The sequence below is a fragment of the Cryptotermes secundus genome, unplaced genomic scaffold, assembly GCF_002891405.2.
Source record: "Cryptotermes secundus unplaced genomic scaffold, Csec_1.0 scaffold545, whole genome shotgun sequence".
NCBI classification, from domain to species: Eukaryota; Metazoa; Arthropoda; class Insecta; order Blattodea; family Kalotermitidae; genus Cryptotermes; species Cryptotermes secundus.
Window position 1 is genome coordinate 749073 of NW_019737089.1, and position 25319 is coordinate 774391.

The 25319-nt window shown below is 38.4% G+C and overlaps 1 protein-coding gene across 1 annotated transcript in view; it reads right to left on the reverse strand.

Moving 5' to 3' along the window:
• Window positions 1-1518: 1518 nt before the first annotated feature.
• The window catches only part of LOC111870087 (tyrosine-protein phosphatase 69D), a 91370-nt gene continuing 67569 nt past the window's right edge, over window positions 1519-25319 (reverse strand). Inside the window, exons 19-26 of the mRNA XM_023862068.2 lie at window positions 23756-23891; window positions 20613-20762; window positions 17561-17731; window positions 15676-15792; window positions 15024-15161; window positions 11177-11337; window positions 10569-10704; window positions 1519-6386 (exon numbers count right to left, since the gene is read on the reverse strand). Of these exons, the coding sequence (XP_023717836.1) occupies window positions 6312-6386; window positions 10569-10704; window positions 11177-11337; window positions 15024-15161; window positions 15676-15792; window positions 17561-17731; window positions 20613-20762; window positions 23756-23891 (1084 nt within the window). The 3' untranslated portion in view covers window positions 1519-6311. The remainder of the gene's footprint in view (window positions 6387-10568; window positions 10705-11176; window positions 11338-15023; window positions 15162-15675; window positions 15793-17560; window positions 17732-20612; window positions 20763-23755; window positions 23892-25319) is intronic.

Consider the following 25319-nt stretch of genomic DNA (forward strand, 5'->3'; position numbering starts at 1 on the left):
GCAAGACAACATAAAGCACAATACACACAAGATAATAGAAAGAGTGCTCCGACAGAAGAGATTAGAGGTGACTCGAGAAGTGAGATACGACGTAGGAAAATCCTGAACAATTTTAATATTTTTAATATGAAGACAAGGCATGCAGTGAACTAGTTTAACGTTAATCGAATAAGCACCTGAAGATGGCACTTTTGTGCCGAAACATGTAGTGCAGGAGAAAGGAATGAGGTAGATAAGTGTATGCACTAAAAGACGGTGAAATAAATCATGGACTTAAATCAGTGCAACAGGACGCTAAAATATAACATTATGAAGTATAGATATGTAACCCAATTCTGATGAATCTGATGGAGGACAATGTAGAGAAGCCAAAACGAGCCCAAGGACGCCTAAGGAGCTCTAACATGCATTAGTGATGTAGAACTCAAGGTTCTCACAGTGGCGTTTATGATGAATTCTATTTTCTGGGCTTCTGGGATATAACACCGTGCAGGCTGTGGAGTCAGCTGACATCATGGAGGAACATGCTGTTCCATCTTCAGCGATATTTAGTGTCGAAGAATAAGCCAAGCAAAAAACAAGAAGCTGCACATTAGCGACGTCAAAATGTCGGATTTTGGTGTTACTTCAATTATGTATATGCAAAATATTGCCAGTTAGCTATTTGGTATCAATCACAGAACTGTACATATATAGCCTTCTATCGAATAGGATATCTGGGGATGAAGCTCACCACTCACCTCCGCCTAGTGCTAGATGGCGTCAGTGTGGAAACATTTCCTGGCAGATGTACAGTCTTCTCACCATTGCTATTTTCATAGTCACATATATAAGATTCATATCTGCCAGTTCATTAAATGGATACCCATCCATACTGTAGTATTCATAGCATGTCACAAGAAATAATTCTGCATTTCAGCATCCTGTTGCAAATCTTTAACCAAACGTCTATGCATTCATGGTCCATCTATAATGCAACAATTGTTTTATTCACCATTTAACACTCGGCACAACATGTTTCGGCCCTAGATGGCCATCTTCAGGTGTTTTAATGTATCCAACCCTTACACTGTCCTGAAGTGCGCTAACATCACATGTTGCAGTCTACTTAAAATAAAATTATTGAAGAAAGCAGTCTTCTGGGGTGTATATGTGGTGTTAACTGACGTTCCTCCGAAACGTCGGTTAACACCACATATACACGGTGCCAAATCCCAGAAGACTGCTTTCTTCATAGTCACCGCTGTGAAAGCCTCAAATCTTACAAATAAATTATTGCTTAAAATCCATTAAAATTTTTCGTAAAATCCTATTCCACCTCATAAGGGGTGTCGTCCACTTGTTTAGAGTTATGTGTTTATTCAGCAGTGAAGACAGCACCACATGCTACTAGAGGGAACAACACACAAGCAAAACAATGGGCTAATGAACAGGAGAACAAGCTGCTGAAACAAACTTTCTGAATAAACACACAACTCTAAACAAGTGAATAATAAATAAGTGATTAATAACCCAACATAAGAAATATCATTTTATTTCAACTAGGTTCCAGTACACAAGGAATGTCCTTTTTTTTTATACTCACAGAAATTAAGGCATGTGAAAAAAAGTTAACACTGAATTAATTACTGCATTGAACATATAATGTTAGTTGTTTTATTTTGTAGCTTATCAAAAATTAGATAGTGTCAAATGTAATAATATACAAAATTTCTTAACTCATATACTGCTGATACTAAAATCTAAATACTAGGAAATGTGGAACTTATAAATATATGAATATAATTCACTTCGGTTTTCAGCAGTGTGCACATGACAACTGTGAGATTACTTGCACAAAGTTATAAAAATATGGAGTTTACATAATAGGATGTGCACACAAGTTTCCCATATTAAAGAAACCCCACATTTTCATACTGGTAATACAAGGCAATATAATATGGTCACCAATTACATCCTGCAGTAGTCATTATATACACGGTTTTCAACTTATGACACTGCGAATGTGCATGCCAAGAGTAATTTGGTGGAAGCATAATTGTCATATGCCCTTCCAGTGAGTCTTACACAGGATAATAACCAAATCAGTTGCTCTTTTCCTTGTAGTGGACTGATACCGAGAATATGGTATATGGTATCGAGCAATGTGATTTCTTAGTCTAAATATGCAACAAAAAGTCACTTCATAGAATATGCCATAAAAACTTCTTGGCTGATGGTCTTGACAAGTCGATGTACTGATTGGTAAAAACGTTTTGTAGTAAAAGATGAGTGTTGGACAGAACCGATGGGAAACAGTATGGAAGAAAAATTAGATGAAACTAGGGCTTCTTCAGAAACAAATCCAATGAATATTAATATGATTAGTTGCATATGTCACTGGAATCTTCTCACACAGCAACGAGACCTTTGAAGTTGCAACAATATAAAACAAGTATCATTCAAAGATTCACTGATTCTGAGGGTGGCATTAGGATTTGTTTCTGCAACTGGCTGTAAAAAATTACATTTTGCTGTCAAGAAAATTATATCTGAACAGAGTTCATCTTATACCAACACTTTGATCTAACCAACTCCGAAGCCTGGAGTCTGAAACCAAACTATACCGACTGAGCGACTGCCACTTGTCAGCAAATTGATCAACTTTTTTAATGTTGTATGTTCCAGTTTGCTGCCATAATTCCAACACTTTGAGATGTCTCTACTTGCCTTGTTTAATTATGTCCTAACTTAGCATTAATTACACCAACATCTTTAGTGCAACCCATTTACTTGACACAGGCCTTCCTGATGGTGGGAAATGGCACAATAAACTGGTATGGACTTGACCTTTAAAGATACATATATTATTCTTCTGACACAGTTAGAAAAGGAATAAACTGAATACTGAACTTCTGGCCTAATTAACCCAGTGATGAGTCTGTGTTTCATCTACTTCCATGGAAAACTCTAAATTTCCTAGACCACTGCACCTTTTCTCAGGTGTGATAAGACAAAATTACTTGCAACTGTATCATATATCCTTCTTGAGCACTGTATTCACATACATAACTAAATTCATATTACTTCATAATAAAGACACAATAAAACAAGTACCATAACACTGTAGCATAGCATGGTAACATTCTGGTAAAAATGCAAATTTTCAAAATTCTGTTAAACAGAACAAAGGAAGTTATTAAAATGCTGATCACTCCTCCAAATGTTGCACGTACATGTCAACCACAATAACATGAGAGTTAAACAGAACCTGAGATTACATTTTGTGACATACTAAGTTTATTTTAAGCTGAAATTCATAGTTTTCATTAGTCCATACTGATTAAGAGGATATTGTTTTGACTTTCACTTTCTGTTCTGGAGGCAAGTGCTGATGCACCCTGCAATGACTAGATTACAGAATTCACAAGATTTTAACAAAACTTGCCTGGTGCAACTCCACATGAACAAGGAGAGTCTAAACCTGAAACCAAACATTTACTTTGACCATCTGTGATATTATCTGCCTGAACTCATGCATGCATATGGTGACCACCTTGCCAGGCCTGCTAACACTCACAATATAAAGCCTAAGTAACAAACAAAAACCAATGCTTATGAAATTAAGTTCGTAAGGGAAGGACCAGATATCAGTCAGCAGCACAAATACAGCATCAGTTGATGACACATTCTGACTGAATATCATGACTCATGAATTAATTTGTTCACACAATAAGATTCTGTCATGGTCTGTACTCCTTGAACAATGTGAGGGACATAAAATTATGCTGAGTTAACATGTCTGTTTTGGCGAGAGAAGCCAGTACAATAAAAATGGAAACTACATAGGGAAAAGTGATAAAAAACAAAACTGTTTCTATGGAAAGAATCCAGTAAAAGAAAATGAGAAGATGGGAATCGCAGGCTTCAGATCTGTTATGTCATAAAATATGCTGAACACAGTGGAATAAACTAAAAGTTTCTACAAAACCACCTAACTTTCTTATCCATCACACAAAGTACAGGTCTGACTGAGTTTTATTTCACTGAATTAGGAACTCTTGTGTTTCTAAGTATATGTATAATTTTGTATCAAAATGATAACTACAAAAATCTAAGGGCAAGGGCATACCACAGGAACTGGCAACCACAATTTCTGAGAATCATCCTCAGACTGAGCTGAACACAGAGAACTGAACTAAGGAATGCAAACCAAGGAAATGCCAATGCGATTACAACGAAACTCGTGGAAGACTAAAAAACTCAACTACCAGGCAACTAAGCAAGCCAGTCTTCTCACAGTCCTGTAGTAGCAAAGTTAATTGAGCTGGAGCCTGGTATATATGACAAATGTCATCCAGACTATGTAAGGCAGGACAAAATAGACTTGGGAAAGAACTTCTCATGGGATGAAGGAGTCCAGATCCTGGTTAAGTTCTTTCGAAACAAGTGAATATAAGAACCTGAGTTTAAACTGTCACAGGAGAACGGATGCACCAAATGTTTTTATTTTCCCGTTCTGTTGCATGCTTGAAATTGGTGACATTTCTTAGAAAATGCAGTTGCCAGTTTCTCTGATGTGCCCTCGCCCTACATATACTTTCTATACTGAACGTACTGCTATCATAATACTAAATATACAAAGCATCCTGTGTGTAATAAATGCACACTTCCGAGTGTTTAAAATTTTATCCCATAACAATAAACTGTAAAAATACTGAAAGCTTAGATAACCTGTACTTTAATTATGTTTTGATCCACAACCTGATCCTCCCCTTTTACTGCAGTCAGTAAACACAATAGAGTCCTTCATTCTTCCATCCTTAAATTAATCACTTCTTTGAAAGCGTCTCTTTTAATGCAGTGAGAACAACATAATGGCAATATATTACTAACACTAAAAGACTGGCACTATCTAGCTATGCTGATGAGATTATAAATAGAAAATACTGATATTTTTAGAAATTAGTACCAACATTATCTGATATAAAAAATAAACTTCACAGTAACTGAATCTGACAGTCTTTCAAACTAAGAGTATCATACAGTGTGTATATAAAATGTCGTATATATTCTTATCAAAGTCATTTTTCCATAAACATTAAAATACTAATTATTTAAAAACTGGAAATACCGCTAATCAAATGTCAAGCACATGATTAACTTGCCATTTGCTTTATAAACAAATTTACATGGTTGAAGGTAGTAAATAGCGTTTTCTTACTTTTCTTTTTGGATTAAAATGCTTCAAGTCAAAATGGTTTTGCTTAAGTTCTGCAAGAGCTCCATTCTGCTGATACTGATTTTTTTTTTGTTATAAACTTATCCTTCAAGTAGTGTGGAGCCTGAGTGTAACAGTCTTGGAGCCTGATTTAAGAAACGAGCATAAAAACTTGGAGGCCCATAAACCAGTAGTAATTCACATTATTTATATCACTTTGAATACCTTCAAAATTCATCCTGATTTCAATCAGTGAATGAAAGAATATGGCTTGGCCTAAGTATATAAGTTTTCAGGGGGCTTGATTAGTTGCAACATGAAATGCAGTACAGCAGATATCCGTGATAAAAGTTCATTAACCTTTCTGAATTTCTCCCTCAAACATTTCAATTAACACCTACTTCAAGGCCAACTCACATATTACTTCTTGGACATGATGTTAACAGATCTATGTTATGTTTTACATGTTGTACATTATCAGACAGAACTGAACCAAGACACTAAACTGAGAACCACACAATACATGACAAGTCACAATGAATAATAAAATGGGTGGGCATCTTCAAGTAGGTGCTGAGTGTCTGCCATGTTGTATAACACTGCAAACACACGACAGTGAGGACATACACAGACATGTATGTGAAGATGTTTGCATATCACAAAGACCATCATGACTGAGACAGCAGCTTAAGGTACAAAGAATGAAATGCTACAATTTTCTGACATACTCGTGCATGAGACAAGCCAATCGGAATACAATCCACAAGTATTTAGCATACGTGATGGTGAGTAATTTGTTCCAGCTATGAATTTGGCATGATAAAATTGAGTCACTGCTGGCACAATGTTATCCATAACACGTGTCCATTTTATATATATATATATGTCCATGCCCCAAATGTGATTGCACATATTCAGTTACTGTTATGTACAACTGTGTGTTAAACACACATACACAGGCACTCAGCTGACACTTCAGTAATCAAACAGCTGAAAAGTGGAAGTCAACAGATTAACTAAGCAGAGTTCAACAACATGGCTCAGCAGGAGTTCAAATTCAGAGCCTGGTTTGACTCATCTTGATGGAATGCAACTTGATGTTTATCACAGCCTAGGCTGGATCTTCTGTAAGGTGATGGAGGTCTGCATAATTTACAATGGCACGGTGCAGGAATTCATACTGAGCCTGCCAGAAAAAAAGTAAACAGACCACTTACTATTGTATCAATTCTGCTCTGAAACAAACACAGTAAACTGACATGAATGATGGTAGCTCATGAATGGGTACAGGGAACAATACTTCTGAACAGTGGAAGTGTGCTTCTACACAGAAAAAATTTATCCACCAATCAAGTACACCAGGAAAGAGGATGAATAATCTGCTAACTAAATTACATTTAAGTTTGATATTTATGTAAAACATGCACTTCCACCTCAGAAACAATGTACAGCCCTGCTCATTGAGACACCACTAATTAACAGCATGAAATTACAGACACCTCAGCTAGATCCTCATACAGTTTAGCATGCATACACAGAGTTATTTGTTGGTAGCACTTTCTCTCTACAATCAGTCATATAACTACAAAACTAATTACTTCAGTAAAAAAAGGGGGGAGATATTATAATTAACTACTTTTAATCAAAATACACACTGTTTTTCACTACCAGCAGTGATGGAAGCTTTCTTTGCTGGACTAAGGCCATAGGAAATGGTCCTCACTTCTGTCCATCTTGTTAGAGATGCCAATAACTTCAAAGATTTTCACCATCATATCTTGTGAAATAGATTGCCAGGCTTCAAGAATCCACCAGCATATTTCTGTCAGCAGTGTCTTATGTGCTTTCTGCACACATTTACTCTATGAATGTCAAATCTACAATTTCTAATGCCAAATGATTGGGTTGTGTGGCTACAACATCGAGGTCATGTCTCTTGGTATGATTACAAGGGCACACCTCTCTCACTGCTCTTGGGTCTTCACATTTTCTGTGGTATGGCCCCATAAAATGTTTAAAATCAGCATGGATTGCTGGCATAAGAGTGTGCCTGGTCAGTGAAACAATACAGACTTAATCCAGCCTTTCACTAGATGTTAAGTTAACTGGCCACTTTACTGGACACATACTATAATTCCTTGAAGGAACTTCTCCTGTGCCACTGTCATGTGTTTAAATACAACATAAGGAAGCAACTTCTGTCTCTCAGCTGTGATAGCTAGCATTATACGAGTAGTGCAGTGTTGTTTCTTGGTTCCTGTACTTCTGATATGAACCATCTGTGGCACAGTTAACTGCTGTGAATTTTCATGTCAAAAAATACCAGGGACCAGTCAGCATATAAAAATGGAAAAATAATCAAATATAAAATAGCATAACACTCCTGGGAAGAGGATCACAGAATACAACAGGACAAGACACAAATACAAGGGTTATCCAGAAAGTAAGTTCTGATGATCTACTGAAAAATATAGTAATTTATTTCCAAACCATTTATATTGCTATTTGATGTACACACTGTACACTACTTTTCGACACTGTTTCTACTATTGCTGAGACACTTGTCATAGATGGGCACCAGATTTTGTATCCCTGCATCACAGAATGATGCTGCCTGCAATGCAAGCCGTGTGTTAACGGCTTCTTTGACCTCGCTGTTGTGGAACTGCTGGCCACAAAGGAAATCTTTCAGATGCAGGAACACATGAAAATCACTTGACACTATGTCTGGGCTGTAGGGAGGATGATCAAATTGTTCACAACCAAATGTTGTGATGAGATCTTGTGTTGTGGCAGGAGTGTGTGGGTGGGCATTGTCATGAAGCATCAGAACACCCTGACTAAGCATATCATGTCACTTGTTCTGGATCACACAACGCAATTTCTTAAGTGTGTCGCAATACACACCTGCATTGTTTGTTGAGCCCTGAGGCAAGAATTCACAAGCAGAACGTGTTTTCTGTCCCAAAACAATGTGGGCATGATCTTGTGAGCTGAAATGGTCTGTCTGAATTTTTTCTTAATTTGCAATGATGTGTGCCTCCGCTTCATGGACTGCTGCATCGATTCAGGGGTTACGTGTGACACCCAGGTCTCATACCGTGGCTATGCACCTTAAGAAGTCACCTCCTTGCTCAGTGTATCATGTCAGAAAGGTCAACACAATGGCTTGCTGTTTCATTTTGTGTTCTTCCATAAGCATCTTCAGCAGCCAGTGTGAACATAACTTCTGAAAATGAAGTTTGGTCAACACAATGGCTTGCTGTTTCATTTTGTGTTCTTCCATAAGCATCTTCAGCAGCCAGTGTGAACATAACTTCTGAAAATGAAGTTTATCAGACACAACTTCATCACGTAGTGACTGTGAAATTTGTGGAAGACGCAGGGAAAGTGATGAAATGGTGAATTGTCTGTTCTCTTGGATCTTCTCTTCCACTGTGTACACCGAATCTTCATTAATCAGAGATGGTTAGCCGCTCTGCGGATCATCATGCACATTTTTGTGTCTTTCACTAAAGTAACTGTAACACTGAATCACTTGGCATGTTCTCCATACACCTCACAAAGTTGATGATGAATGTCAGCCGGTTTCATGTTTCTTGCATTCAAGGAATGGATCACAGACTGCATTTCACACATGGTAGGCTTCTCAGTTTTACTAAACATCGTAAACACACACGAAGATGTGTAACCATGGACTGACTGCTTACAAATGGCATCCATGCCTTCCCACAGGACCAACAAACTCTGCATGCATATGCACCATTGTGTACACAGCGCTAATATCTGCAAATGGAACTTATTTTGTGGATATGCCTCATATTATACACTGAAGAAAACAGCAACATCGTGAAACACAAAACGAATGTCTTCATCAAAACAGTAGAACCGGTGATCAGTCAACCAAGCATACATGTCAGCATCAGCATCAGCATCATATGGCTCCCTCTGCTACAAGACATGAAGTAATATTCTGATTATAAAATGTCTATAGGCTTTACTGTCACTGGTAACATTGGATGTCAAGAGATAATTCTGATGTTTTAGTTCCTGCTTTTATCTCTGTATCACACACGTGACACATAATGGTACAAAATTTTCAGGCTGATTAGAACTTCCCTCACGAGTGGTGATTAAGGCTGGTTCTGTCTAATGACCAAGTGAAAAGGATCCTTTTTCTCCTATTTAAAGACGTCCGAATCCCCTGTCTGTTTTGTGCTGTTGTACAGCCTTCTTGTTTTCAGCCTCAGCCCACCCAACACATTAGTCGACCAGCACATATTCCTTGATATGTGAGTGATCCTGACTAAACAATTCTGGTGATAAGATGAATTAATTACTTGTTGCACCAGATAGTCAGATATACATCTCACACCAAACAAATGCTTTGTGACATGGTCCTCAGATTTACCTTAAGGTTTCACATGTTTACTAGTTGGTTCTCTTTGGGTCCATTAAACTAGCTTTAGCTAGTGCCATATTAGTCAATAACCTCCTTTGTACTGCAGGGATACAGAGGAAGTTCATTACGTAGTTTGACAAACAGTCAGGTTGGAATGCACCAAATATTCTACTAAGCTTAGGCTGTGCCAGAGCTCAAGCGGTTAGTCGCTGGCTTCCCATTGCGATGGCCCGGGTTCGATCCCGGGGTCTGGTCAAGTGGGATTTGTGGTGGACAAAGTGACACTGGGGCGGGTTTCCTCCAAGTACTTCACTTTCCCTTGCCAATTGTCATTCCACCAAATTCTCCATCATCATAATCACCCAGGGCAGGCTACAATAGGCCAATCAGTGGCCGCCGTGCCGAGTGGACCCAGTTGGACTCCACCCCCCACTAAGCGAATTTTACTAAGCTTTCTCCTCTCAGACTGGCACTAGTGATCCACCATATGATGTGGGGTGTTGGTACAATAATGAGCTGTGTTATGTTGCTGCAGTATTTGATAACACCCCTCCATTCCCCAGCTGGTGGCAAACTGTCCAATAAACTCTGGTGAGTAAAGTGGCTTTGCTGAAAATACTGAGCACAGACAGGACCTCCAATTATATCCATGTGATAGTCAGTTGCCATTTTATTGGACAGAAGCCACCACCAGCCAGTGTCCCACTCTAAAAAGATACAGTAACAGGACTGCAAATGAAGGAATGAACTTCTCAGCATGTTCATCTAAATACCACACACACTTATTTCTCCATGATAGACTCACCTGTTCAAATTGTGTGTTGAAAGAAAGTGACTTTCTTCTATGGGAAATGAAACAATGGATGATCGAGTTTGTGCGTATGAATTACTAAATATAAAAATACAGGTTCTGGATGACATGCAAGGAGAAGTTTTGCTCTAATTCCTAATTTCATCACTACTTACAAATGTCTGCAACATTCCATGGCGCTGTGATCTCAGCTTCCGTGTTGCAGTGAAGATATCAACTCTTTTCTCTGTATGCAGCTGTTGCACCAAAATGCTTAATGCAACAAACATGGAGCTACGATCGGAGCCGCAACTATAATAATGGAGTAAATGTAAGTTATGGAAAAGTAGCACCACCTCCACGTTTAGGACACAATCATACCACATGAAGCGGAGCAACAAGAAATGAGTGTTACTACAGTTTGGACCAACAGTTTCCTATGCTCCCCGGAGAGAACAGTGGTGCAACACATTTAGGTGAATTGTTTTGATCATCTATGTAGAGATTTCAAATTATGTTCAGCATTAAATATGGCATCAGCACCAATATAGAGTGTAATAAATGTGGTAGCAAACATTAACCTTTATTATTCTGGAACAGACACTTAGATCTTCTGCTACTAGAGCGTGGGAGGCCAGTGGCAGTTGTATTTATACTGAAATAAATGAGACACTAGGCCTGCTCGGCTTACACATGCGCTGTCACAATGTGATGCATGGATGATTAGGATTAAATAACTGTAGTACATATTTTAGGTTATGTTATGAACTTAATGTCAACTCACTTGCAATGTACAGCAATAGGACCTGAACCACCATGAGCTTCTTGATGATTCTGGGTCTGATCAACCAATTCAATTAGTCCTCTTGTGACCTCTGGAACTTCACCCTCTACTGTTGGCCACCCATTGTACTGGAACTGGGTCACCACCACATTTTCATCAGTCTGAAACGCAAGGATGAAAGCTATTCAATCCATGTATGTGATGTTACCCAGAGAAACCAGAATTTATTGTGTTTAATGTTATGTGGTAAGCATAAAGACAAACACATATCAAATTTATCCCAGTAGCCAATGTGTCTCAACTCCCGTTGACCGCTGAAAATCACAAGAAATATTTTGGAGGGGCATGTGTAGTGAATACTTGCCACAGTGCAAGTACTTAGGGGGATGATAACTGAGTTGTGTGTCCGTCTTGTTCTCTACGTTTACATTTAGATACCTGGCCCATCTAAAGAACATTTTGTAAACAATTAGCTAGAATCGGAGAGAGCAAAGTGGTCTGTTTGTTATGCTGATTAAACGTATGGAGTGCCACTTTCAAATGAAATGAAAGGAGAAAATTAAAATATACACCCTGATTAACATGCACAATGAAGGTTCTGTGATGAGCATGCAAACACCATTCGCACAGCCAACTCACCCAGGTTACCTTATTGCATTCCCAGCTGCATAAAGTTTCAGATGTGGATGAACCTTTAGGCCTACCCACCCACTCATATCACACTAATATTAACTGCATTTCCTGCAAAATTATGCAATGGTCAAAATTTTATCAAGGGCCACCATCTCAATGCTCATGGTGGAGTCCACAGGCATGAATTTCCTTACATCTATACAGATAACAGGGGAAGTACCGTTTACATGCATATGCTACAATATGCAGAGCTATAGTAGTGTGCAAATTAACTGGGGCAAAATGAAAAAAACTAAATTTTTGACATTTGTTTATTCTAAACCTTAAAATACAATTCTCTCATATAATTTAGTATGAAACATGTCCTCCTTTCGCTAAAATGACTTCCTGGACACGTTTTGGCATTGACTCAACCAGTTTAGAGCAAACGTTTTTCACTCCACTGTCACAGAACCACACTTTTATCATGTTTGTTACCACATGTTCTTTAGCTGAATAGTCCATTTTACCCAGACTTTTTTTTTCAGTATGTTCCACAAATTTCCGATTGGGTTCATGTCTCGAGAATTATGAGGATAATGGAGCATGCTGATTTTGTTTTCTTGATTACTTTTGAATTGTGTCATGGCAGAAGGTCGTGTTGAAATGTCACTTTACCATCTGCAAAGGTCCGCAGGAATGGTAAAACTTTACACAGGATTCTGAGGCACTTTGTTGAATTCATCATACCATCAACTGGAACTAGACTGCCAGGAGCAACTGCAGTGAAAAACCCCCAAAACATTTTTTGGAAGGTACAAAGGGCATTGTGTTAATCTGTAACATCTGAGCTGGATGTTGGTGGTGTTGTAGTAGAGGTTGAACCTTCCCGCCAATGTACTGTTAGTTTGGTTTTCATGCAACAGATAGCAACAGAAGAGCAGTCTACCAAAATGGCGTCTGACATAGAAGTGCGTATAAAACAGAGATGTGTTATTGAATTTCTCACTGCCGAATAAACTGCACCCACTGACATCCATCGACGCCTGCTAAAGGTGTATGGAGATGATACAGTGGATGTCAGCATAGTGAGGCGGTGGGTAGTGCAGGGAACTGTGTGCAGGGCTTAATATCAACTTTAATGCATTAGAAACGATTTTGGGGAAGCTGGATTATCGCAATGTTTGTTCCAGGTGGGTCCCAAGGATGCTTACACAGGACCACAAAACTCATTGAATGAAAGTCTGTCAGGACCTGTTGCACAAGTTTGAGGCTGAAGGTGACAAGTTTCTGGACATCATCATCACTGGAGATGAGATGTGGTGTCACCACTACAAGCTGGAATCCAAAAGACAGTCCATGGAGTGGTGATATCTGGATTCCCCAAGAAAAAAAGAAGTTCAAGACACAGCCATCGGCAGGGAAAGTGATGTGCATGGTCTTTTGGGATAGATGGGGTGTGATTTTCTTAGATTTCCTGGAGCCTGGTGAGACTATCAATTCTGAATGCTACAAGATGACGGTGACTAAGCTGAAAGCCCGCATTTCCCAAGTCAGGCCAGAGAAGCAGATAACCTTTCGCTTGCAACACGGTAAGGCTAGACCCCATACCAGTTTGGCGACCAGTGCACACACTGCAAAGTTTGGCTGGACTGTCCTACCACATCCACCTTACAACCCCGATTTAGCACCTTCAGACTTCCATCTCTTTGGCCCTATGAAAGATGGACTACATGGGCAACATTTTCCAGACAACGCTGCTGTCATTGCAGCTGAAAGAAATTGGCTAGCCTCTGCTGGCATAGACTTTTACGGGCGCGGTATACAGGCTCTTGTTCATCGCTGGAAAAAGTGCATAACGAATGGTGGTGATTATGTGGAAAAATAACTGTAAGTAGCTGAAATCTTGCTTTATTTAACTTCGTTATTATGCTTTCTGTATCTGTTGTAGTTTTCATTAAAAAAATAGGAGGCATATATATAGAGAATGTTCTTCGTACTTTACAGTCTGCTGAAGATGATCTGCTCTCACTGATTCATCTGACATTTGCTCTGTAACTTTGAATATATAAATGTGAATCATCACTGAAAACCACTATTTTCAGTCATCATTTGTCCACAATTTATACTTATGTGCCAATGCCAACTATTTCTGCTTCATAGCAGGTGTAAATAATTGCTTTTTGATTGGTTTTCTTGTCTTGTGCCCAACTTCAAGAAACCTAAGCTGTACAGTTAAAGCATCAATATCAATCCCTGAAGTTTCTGAAGGTCCTTATTTGTCAGTGTTGGATGTGATCTACTGTTTGTCCATAGAAGCGGATCAGTACGAATGGTTTTTCATGTTCTTCTGCATTTTCCTTTTCTGTTTGGAGAAAGTGATCCAGAATCCTTGAACGCACAAAGAATTCTTGACACACTGATTTTCCCACACCAACAGTGGCAATGTCTCTCACAGTCATCAATATGTATTCATTAAGAGGAACAAGTTCTGTCCGTTTCTTCAGAGTAATGTCCATTCTCGCACTAGTAAAAACAAAAATTATCCCAGGGTTCAAAATCAATATGCACATGTGAAAGGCACAAGCTGTTAACTGATGAAGTGGCAATCTCTTCTGTCAGAACAGGTTCCTATTAGTCAAGGTCATGTGTTCACAGAAACCCAATGTAAACAACCTGGTTTTGACTATCTGAAAACAACTGAACTTGATTTTTACCAAAATAAATGCTTGTCCTAATTAATTTGCACACTACTGTATGTAATGATATAACTGCCCAAATTATCAGTAAGTCTGTTCTCTGTTTTAAACCTTTTAAATAATTCTGTGATATGTGCATTGATATAAATGAAGTAAATATAAGAGACTAAATTTTAATTATGACAATACAAGAATCAGGACACAATGTGATCAGTGCAAGTGTTTGAAAGGAACATGAGCCCAATAGAACAGCACTAACACTTTGATGCTACAAAACTCCTGCCTGGAGACAAATCTATGATGTTGAACTAAATTATGAAAATATAATTTTTAATGTTAAATTATAACAGGATATTCACTCAAAAAGATATCATGAATGGTCAATATCTCATTCTAAAAATATAACACCATCATTGCAGCGCAATAATACTTGTATCAATGCAGTTAATGCAGAAAACTGCTTTTACATAATGCTTTAGGACTGGGGAGAGGTTATTTAAGAATATCCAACAAAATCAGTCAATTATTAAACTTACCTTTGTGTTCGTTACGCACAATTCTCTTCGTGTGTAATATGGACAACTCTCACTCTGAATATATTTCACATGAATATGTTCAAGACTAATCTCATCATCCGGCCAATATCGGATACATTTCTTTGATCCATCACCCAACTGGAAATGCAAAAATAATGGTGTGTTTGTGTGTTCATTACCTGACATGAAGTTTCATATCACAAGTTTCCATTACATTCCACAGTGAGTCACACATAAGCGAACTTGCAAAGACATGTCATAGAATCTACCAAGTATTATCACATTATTCCTGATAGTTTTTCACTGAACAAAATAATCTTCCAAAGTACAATCAGTTTTTCCAGTGTAAACAAAAACATACCTGAAAGCAATAATTCCATTTTCTTAAGCAATCCACATGACGTAAAGATAAAAACAAAATATTTAATTGACTTACAAAGGGGAGAGATATATTATTATACATGCATGCACACATAAACTAGGCAGTCTATGGTCTTCAACAGTTTTATCTTTAGATCTCTCAGCCCATTAAATGCCTTCTTTCATTCTGTGATTTTAACTACATGATACCTCCAACCTAATTTTAATTTTGGACCAAATTCTCTCCTGAACTGATGGGACATTCAGATAGATGAGCAAGTGCGATACATACATCAGAGAGCATGACTAGTGTGGTGATACTCTGTTCAGAAACCATGCGCCAGAAGTCTGCTATTGTAGACTCAAGTGGGTCTTGAGTGATGATGAAAGACTCAGAATTATCATAACCCTGTATAAGTGAAAGGTTTAAGTTGAATTATGTGACCAATGAACACATACAGACAATGTTAGAAACAGATCCTCAGATACTTCAAGGTACAAAGCCATCAATACTGTCAGACAACTTCTAATAATTTGTCACATCTAATACAGGACTATTATAAATTATTTGGGTAATAAGATATTAGTATATTTTTGAAATGGTTACAAATACAAACATGAAAACATTTGAAAACAGCATCAAAACCACTGTCTTAGAAATGTTTGGTTTTTGCTCCACTAGTTGCTCTACAAATTTCAATGGATACTCAAATTCTTCACATATATGCTGCAAATGTGACTCATCAACTCTAGTTATGGCCTGTGAAATTCGCTCTGGCAGGATCTGTGGAACTGGAGGTTGGCGTACCTGGTCTTTAACATATCCCACAGGTAGAAGTTGCATGGAGTAAGTTCAGGGATCTATGGAGACAAGGAATAGGTCGTGCTCATCCTATTCAAGCCTTCTACACTTGAGACATGTATGCATAAATTTGAATTAACTGACATGTATGCCATTATACACAAAGGCCTTACCCACATATCCAGGCTGTATAGTTTTTTTTTCCTTGGCACTACAGCCCCAGTGGGCCTAGACCTACCTCCATGAACTCCGTTCATTTCGGTTTTTCTAGATCTTACACATTCGGTAGGACTCCTTGGACAAGTGATCAGCTTGTCGCAAGGCCTCTACCTGTAGACAAACACAGAAAAACACACACAAACATCCATGCCCTGAGTGGGATTCGAACCCACGATCTTGGCTTCCGAGCGAGCGAAGACAGTGCATGCCTGACACTGCTCGGCTACTGTGACCAGCAGACTGTATAGTTTACTGCACCTACTCTAAAGGAAATACAACGAAGGAACCCCCATAAGAAGAGTATTGTCTTCCGAGATGTTATGCCATGCAGTCTAGCAGAAGTTCACTAACATTTTAGAGGAATATACAGCTTTCATCTTCAAGGTCAAATAATAAGCCAAGCCAACATGCAACAAGCAGAATTTGCTTGCGTGGATTATTACCCTTCAGCCTGGAAGACAGGGTCTCTGAAACACTGATAAACTTGTACCAGACCACAGTTCTATCATTACAGATGACAGCACACTTCACAGTCATCACTATAAGATACTCAAATCTCACAAACCCCAAGATCTCTGACACACTCAAGTGTAATGGATTTAACTGGAAATAAACAGACACAATGAAGAGGATAAGGTACAGGGGAGAAGACACTGGTACTCACAGCATGTGCATCACATTAAGAATCTTCCGAAAAGCATGGCTTAGCATTCTATACCGTGTAACAGCAAACACAATTAGTGTCTGCCAGAGTTAGGTTCATGAGAAAAACACTTCTGCACTATGAAGCCTAAAATAAGACAGAAAAATATTTCTAAACCTAAAATGAGAAGTTCTGGTCAAGAAAACCGAGATTTACGGCCATGGGAATCCATTGCACTGACCACACAACACCCTCTATCCACAAAAGTTGGCACTAACTTCACCGACAAGCAGTGGTCGCTTGGTCGGTATAGTTCGCTTGTGGACTAAAGGCCACAGAGGAAAGGAAAGGAATGAGAAGTACAATTTTATAGCTCATCAATTTATAATGCATTTAAAAATATAACAAATATGAAACTAAAAGTGTACCTCTAAATTCAGGTATAGGTATGGATTCCTCTGTACCCATTTTTCATATAAAAGTGAGTAAGGTATTCTTCATTCACAAACTTACTTCAATAAATGATGCATTGATGTAGGTGGAATGTTCTCGTCCTGGAACAGGAGTGAGGATCACACGGTTCCTATCATATGGTATAACGAGTTCACTGCGATTCTTGTTTCGATTCTCCTCTCCACCTCCAACTGAGAATGATTTGCGATCTTCAACCACACGATTGATTTTCTGGAAGAAATAATTGCCTGGCAGATTATCAATACTTAATCAGCTATACAGATCTATGTTGCAGTGACTGCATTGTGAAGATAACTACACTGGTTGCAACAAAGCTGATGTCACACAGATATTTATGTGATCTGCTGGCTATGAAATGGAAAATATAATTTTTCAATCACTTGCAATTTTTGAATGACATAAAAAATGCTGACTACTTAGGAATTAGTTCATAACAGGAGTCTGCAGCTTGCCTGCTTTGTATAGTTATGCATGTCACTGCTTATATGTTCATGTTTAGGACATGGCATACAGTGAAGTTACATCTTGCACAGGGGTTATGTTCTAAAGATGGTGCATAAATCCTGAATTGTAAACCCAGACTTACCTCTGAAAATCCTTTATATCAACCATGAAGTATGTGCTTTTGTATCTACTTTGTAATATGTATGTGCATAATATAGAAGGCACTCTCCGTGATTTCAGTCTGCAAGTGAACTATACCGACCGAGGGACCGCTGCTTGTCAGCAAAGCTTAGTGCCAACTTTTGTGGATAGAGGGTGTTGCGTGGTCAGCGCAACAAATCCCCATGGCCGTTAATTTCGGTTTTCTAGACCGGAGCCGCTATTTCCTTGAAATAGCTCCTCAATTATCATCATGAGGCTGAGTGGACCCCGTTCCAGACACACTACCTCTCCGAAAAAAATCTGGTAGCACCGGGAATCGAACCCGGACCTCTGGATCTGTAGCCAAGAACGCTGACCACTAGACCACAGAGGTGGATGAAGAAGACACATACAAGTAAAATGTACAGTAATTTTACTTTTAATTACACAAGAGAGAAAGAGAGAGAGATATGGAAGAATGAAAGAATAAAAAGGAAAACAGTATACCTAACATTCACCATACATCCAGGATTTTTTTTCAAGCACATACGGTTGAATTCACATAAGTTAAATGCGCATATGATGCAACGCCAGTGTACTTCAATTTTGTAACACGTGTATGTTGACTCTGTCAGTCAGTTATTCACTCACTTCATTTTGCTCAGTGGAGCTCAAAGGTTTTATTCACAGATTCTCTTAATTGCTAGTAAAATGTAAATTTTCTCTATATGACGGAATGCATATTGATTCATGCTAGAATGCCAAAAAAAGTGTGTCAATATGGCAAACAGAGGTGTATTGTGAAACACTAAAAACACCATGTAGCACTGGCCATTCAGAACAAGAGGCATGAAATGTTAACATCTGGTGTAGTGCTCCTCCATTATAATGCATGTCTGTATACATCTGCTTGCACTCAAGCACTGTTGGAGCATTTCTACTGGGAGTTGATCACCCTCCTTACAGCCCTGATCTTGCTATGAGCAACTACCACTTGTTTACCTACCTGAAGAACTGATTGCGATTATAATGATTCACCAATAATGAGGAGTTGATGGAAGGTGTCAAAATGTGGCTGAGCTCACAGCTGGCAGACTTCTCTGACACAGGCATACAATAACTTATACCCCAATATAAGTGACTCAATTCTGGCAGTGGCTATGAGGAGAAGTAGATTAAGAATGTACATACAATGGGGTACCCAAAAGAAACTGAACTAATTTTTTTGTGTGCAGAGCTTTTGTAGTACCGCGTTTTGCCGCTATGAGCGCATAGAGCTAACATTCCTGAGTCGATAAGCCGACTACCATTGCTTCAGAAGGTAAGGACTAGTTTTGGCAGAGTTTATAGTGACAACTGTTTTGTGTGATCGTCGTTTTTGCAATGGCTGATTTTCGTGAACAGCGTGCGGCGGTGAAATTCTGCTTTTTGCTCGGGAAAAGTGGAACAGAAACTCTTGAAATGTTAAAAACGGCGTACAAGGACGATGCTATGGGGAAAACTCAAGTGTTTGAGTGGTTTTCCCATTTCAAAAATGGTGAAATGTCAATTGATGACAAACCTCGTTCTGGTCGTCCTTCCACGGCCCGAACACATGAAAATGTTGAAAAAATTCGTGAAATCATCAAGGAAGATCGACGACGGACCATTGAAGAAATTGTGGAGCTGTCGGGAGTGACTTGGAGCTCAGTTCAGCGAATTTTGACAGAAGATTTGGGAATGAAAAGGGTGGCTGCGAAATTCGTGCCACGACTGCTGACTGCTGAACAAAAACAAGGTCGCGTGGAAGCATGCTGTGCTTTGAAAGAAGAGTCCCGAGTCCTCGAATGAAAAGACACATGAAAGGAAAGCGTTTTGCTGATGTTGCGAAGGAAAAAACGACGGAGGCGCTGTCAAGCATCTCAAAAGATGAATTTAGACAATGTTTTGAAAAATGGAATAAAAGACTAGACAAGTGTATTAGTGTAATTGGAGAGTACTTTGAAGGGGAGTGAAGGTTTGTGCTTAAAATTTGAATAAATAAGTTAAAAAAAATAAGTTCCATTTCTTTTGGGTACCCCCTCGTACATCATTATGTAAAGATTCTGGTCTGCAGTCAATTAGGCCAGAATGGGGGCAGGGGTAAGGTGTGGCTAGCAGTGTTACAATACCTGCTAGCTTAAATATCAAACTAGCCAAATACTGTTAGTTCTGCTATTAGTCCTTTCTATTTTTACATTTCATTATGATAAAAAAATAGTAGCTATAGTTTGGAATCTTATGTAAGAGAGTGAAATTACCTTTGTTCTTGGAATTTCTTATGAGAGGTACTTGATTCTTTTTTGTGGAGAAGAAAGCCCCTTTCTTAAACTACTAATGAAAGTGAACCAAAATTGTATGATACTCTAAAAGGTTAATAGTTCTATTGCATGCAAAGGCAAAAGATGTAAGCATGATGACAAGAAACAACTTTTGTATGTTGGTAATCTTTGGTTTGAAGAATATGTGAGATGCAGTACAAGCATACCTCAAAATCATCTTCCATCTTGCATCTATCTTTTCCATTTTCCCTCTGCCTCAGTTTCTCTACAGCACTCTTCAGCTCTGTTACCTTTAACTCAGTGTCTCCAAACTGTGCTACCTCCATTAGTGCTCGGTAAATGAATATATACTGTTTCTGAAATTAAATTGCATAAATGAAGCTACATGTTGATAACACCATGGAACCATCAAAATTTAGGAAATGGAGATTCAAACAGGACTTCATTATATAAATGGTGAGTCCTAATTACATACTTCAAATGTAAGCATCCAGCTCTACACTTACAAACAACCAGAAATGTTTATATATATAAATATATGACTGCAACCACTCTGATAGTGAAAACTGACAACATTCCATATGACAACTACAAGTCAGCACCCCAAAATGGATAAAACATTCATTTAAGTCCTAGGACTTGTATGAGGGTGAAGGGCAAGAGGGAGTGGCTAAGTACAACACATTCCGCATGCAAGAACTCAGAATCAGTTAGAACCATATGCAATTTGCTAATAGCACATAGGTTATGGATGTTACTACTGTAAGAAACTGCCAAATAATAGCAACAACAATTAAAAAACAATATGTTCTCAGTCACTGTTTAGATGTAATAATTTCTGGCGATATAGTACTTCAGCTTATGCATACAAATTAAAGAATTTTGGTCTAAATACACCCAGATTATTTATCATTAATCCTAATAAAACCCTCGAGAACTGGAACTATTGACTTACAGTACACAGCATGTCTGGAAATTTGACTTTGGGCTCCAAAACATGATTCTTTGATGGACACATGGAAATCACCTTTGATAAAATTTCAACGGCATATTTTATTTTTTTGGAAAAAATACATTTAAGTTGAACGTAATATGGCAACACAGCATGTGTGATGTTAATCAGGTGTTCCAAAAAATTAACCATCAGTTTAAATTTCATCAATAGACATTTCTGTTCAGTGTTCACCACAGTATTAAGTGGCAGGGTCAGCAGATGCATATGTTGGTCTAATTTTTATATAAGCCTGAAACCATTATTTGTCCTCATGTAGCCCATGAGATTTAAGTGTTCACAATCAACAGCAATATAAACTGCTTGTAATCTTGTAATATATCAATGACCAGATGTTTCATTCTCTCATATTCACTGTCTCCATTCAACAATGTTATATCTGCTGCTCGTGCTTGCTTGGCCTCTGCCAGACAAAACCAGAAATAACTGCTATCTGATCCTGATGGACGTGCCAGAATTATCATGTTTTTCATTACCACAATACAAATACAATGGCTTATAAGAAAAATGTATCAACAATATCTTAAAATTAGATGTATGGGGAGAAAAAATAGCTTAAAACAAGGGCTTCTTTCTTATGCTTTCATAATTACGAGCAATTTCTAACTAGCCATAATTTACGGCTGTAAGATTTTGTAGAATGTTCTTGCTGTTTCCATTTCTTAACTATTCATGGCAGGTGGTCCACAATGGTACAGTTAAGCCATCCTCTGGGCCTCTCCTTGTCTAGGGAGAGAGTTAAAATTTCAGAATTTGAGCAGTGTGTTTCTGATTGGAGGAGCTGCTCGACCTTGAGGTGGATGTCCTTAGAATGCATGCACAGACATCTAATATGTGGTACTGAAACACGACACAACTCATCAAAATGTGATGAAGTTACAGCTAGGTACAATGCAGCACAATGTAATGACTTCAAGCTGGAGTCCCTTCCAAACTTCAGCCAATGAGAAATATTCATAACATGATGTCCTATAAATTCCCTTCATTCAAGAAACTTGCTTCATTGTGTACTGTGAACAGGAGCTGGAAAAATTTTCAGTGATTGCATTGTGTCAGCTAAAAACTCTTCAACTCTGTGATAACACAAAGGAAATGCTCAGACTTCAATATGCAGCTTGATGTAATAAGCTCCTGTGAAGTCAGCAGCTTGCACAAAGAGTAAAACAGCAGAAAGTGTGGATTAACCTCTTTGACACTGTTCACCACTTTGAAGAACAAGGACAAAATACATGATATTTATCAGCTGGTCATACTAACTGACAGACTGATGAACAAGCAAAACCTAACCATTCTGCAACATGTTTACTAATCAAGAACTTTCAGTGTTCCAAAGGAAGGCTTAGCATTTCAAAGAAATAAAAAAGATATTAAAATGCACAAAGTGTCATGCAACTCTGGTGAATTTAGAACCAAACTATACATGTGAGTCAGTTTGACTTCACTTCTTGTGCTGCTGGCATGCAAAAACAGGCCTAATGGGGGAGGGGAGGACTTTGGGTTTTAAAGTACAGCTCCTAATAACTGGCCTGTTGTGAATAAAACAGGTCATGTAAATATGTGAAACCTGCTTGCTTCTGCATCAGATAATGCTTAAAAGACAAAGAGTACTGAACTATTCTTTCTTATTTTCATGCCTCTCATCACTAACATGTGACAATATTTATTCTTGTACCCAATAAACAGGCAAATCTTCTGTCACAACATACTGCAACAAGACATCTCATTTAAGAAACCACTAGTACACATATTCACCTTATTTCAGGCAAAGAGCTACTTTCAATACCCTGTTCATAAAAGGATTTTCTTTTTTTAAATTCACTTAGTGGGGGGTGGAGTCCAACTGGGTCCACTCGGCATGGTGGCCACTGATTGGCCTATTGTAGCCTGCCCCGGGTGATTATGATGATGGAGAATTTGGTGGAATGAAGATTGGCAGGGGAAACCANTGGGCTGCTGCGGTGTGAAGCCAGCGACTATCCGCTTGAGCTACGGCGCGGCCCTTCATAAAAGGAAACTCAACTGAATGTCATCTAGCTACAGAATAACAAAATGCACTGTTAACATATGAAATTAAAATGGGCCAAGGTTATTGCACTGCAACAACTACACAATCTAAAATTGCTTGAATGTTTGCAGCACTGAATCTTCACACGGATGTTCTTTTTGTTTCCATGCTACACAGGCTGTTAGATGATTTCCCTTCTTTGTAGTTGTTTTCCACACATGCTTTTAGGAAGGTAAGTAGATTAAGTTTTTTGTCACTTGCTATGCATTTATATGTAACTTTTTAATGATAAACTAATAAAACAATTAAATACAAGAGCCAGGAAAACTTACCAATGACTGAACTAAAAAGTTGCGCTGATGGCGCAGATCACACACAGTATTGAAAATTGCCACATGGCCCTCTTCAGCCAATTGCTGCAACAAAGAGTCTAGGGCCACTAGTGTGCCTGTCCGACCTACTCCTGCACTGTAAAAATAAAGAACAATTTATGTGCAGTAATATTAACAGTAAAACCACTTCTATGGTAGCATATAAAAGAAAAGCAAATGTCTTCATGAGGGCCGCTCATTACATCTACATTAATTCACGAGTGGTCAAATGAAATCTGAAGTCTTCGTAGCAGTACAAATTAGACTTCTGAACTTTCGGTTTATGACACAACGTAGTTTAGAAGTTGGTTAAAAACATTTTGCAGTAACCCGCTGATTTCATCTTCAGTGTATAAGTGAAGATGGAGTCAGTAATTAAACAACATGAAACAGCAGATGAAATAACCAATAAATAAATAATACAAGGAAACTAAAATAAAAGCATATCCAGCAATGTCTTCTTTGTGCATAAATTAAGGTAAGTGTAAAAAAAGTAATGTGTGTGTGTGTGTGTGCGCGCGCGCGCACATGCATGTGTGTCTAAAATTGTGTATTATAGGTTTCTGGAAGGTGCCATGATCAAGAGAGCAAGATGAAATGGAAGTATCAGCAACTGCTCTCATACAACAGGTTGATTAGTCAATTATCTCAAAAAACAAATTAACTGTAGAGTTTATACAATCACCTGAGATGACACAGGACCAAGAATAAATGCATCAGGATGGATGTGGGAGCAACAAGCCAAGGTCAACTTTATGGTACTTCTGTGGAATTTGCCTGATACAAGAAAGATAACCAAGGAAAACCTATGGATATGAAACAGTTACATGGAGGTCATCTGAAAACATGGGCCATCCTGAAAGCCACAGCCTGTTGGGCGAAAGGGTCAGATTACCCATGTCATCTTGCACTACGCACGTTCAGGCAAGTGGAATAGTTTGGGGGGGGGACCAGATCAGAGCAGATGCTGGAAATGCTCTCCATTATTCTGCATACATTCCTGGCATCTCCACATTTAGTTTAAATTTGTGTCCTGATGTTCTTGTTGCAAAATACAATAAACTTCCCTTTGGATATTTTCCTCAAGTTCTTCAACTGTGTGAGGGTTTAATCTGTGAATATTTTTGAGGAGAATGTTCAAGCCTATTTCATCCAACTTCTCTTCACAGAGCATTTCGTGTTTTGATTCAGTTTTCTTTGTCCAACAATGACCTTGTCTGTCTTCACTTATTTTTTGACTGCAGGAACAGATTTCTGTTTGGAACTGCAACATCCTGAAATTTATCCTGCAATCTTCCACTTACCTTTCTTACATGACCACTTTTCATATAGGCACTGTATGTGATACTCATTGCTGCCATGTGTAACATACATATGGCATTTTGACAAAGGAAATGATACAACCAAGTCTTGACTGATTATTGCAGAGCTCAGATACAACAGCAGTAGCAAACATGAATCTTAGGATTTATGATTGGGCCCGCACATTGTGCATAAGCTCAATTCACTGTAGCTGTTCGACCAT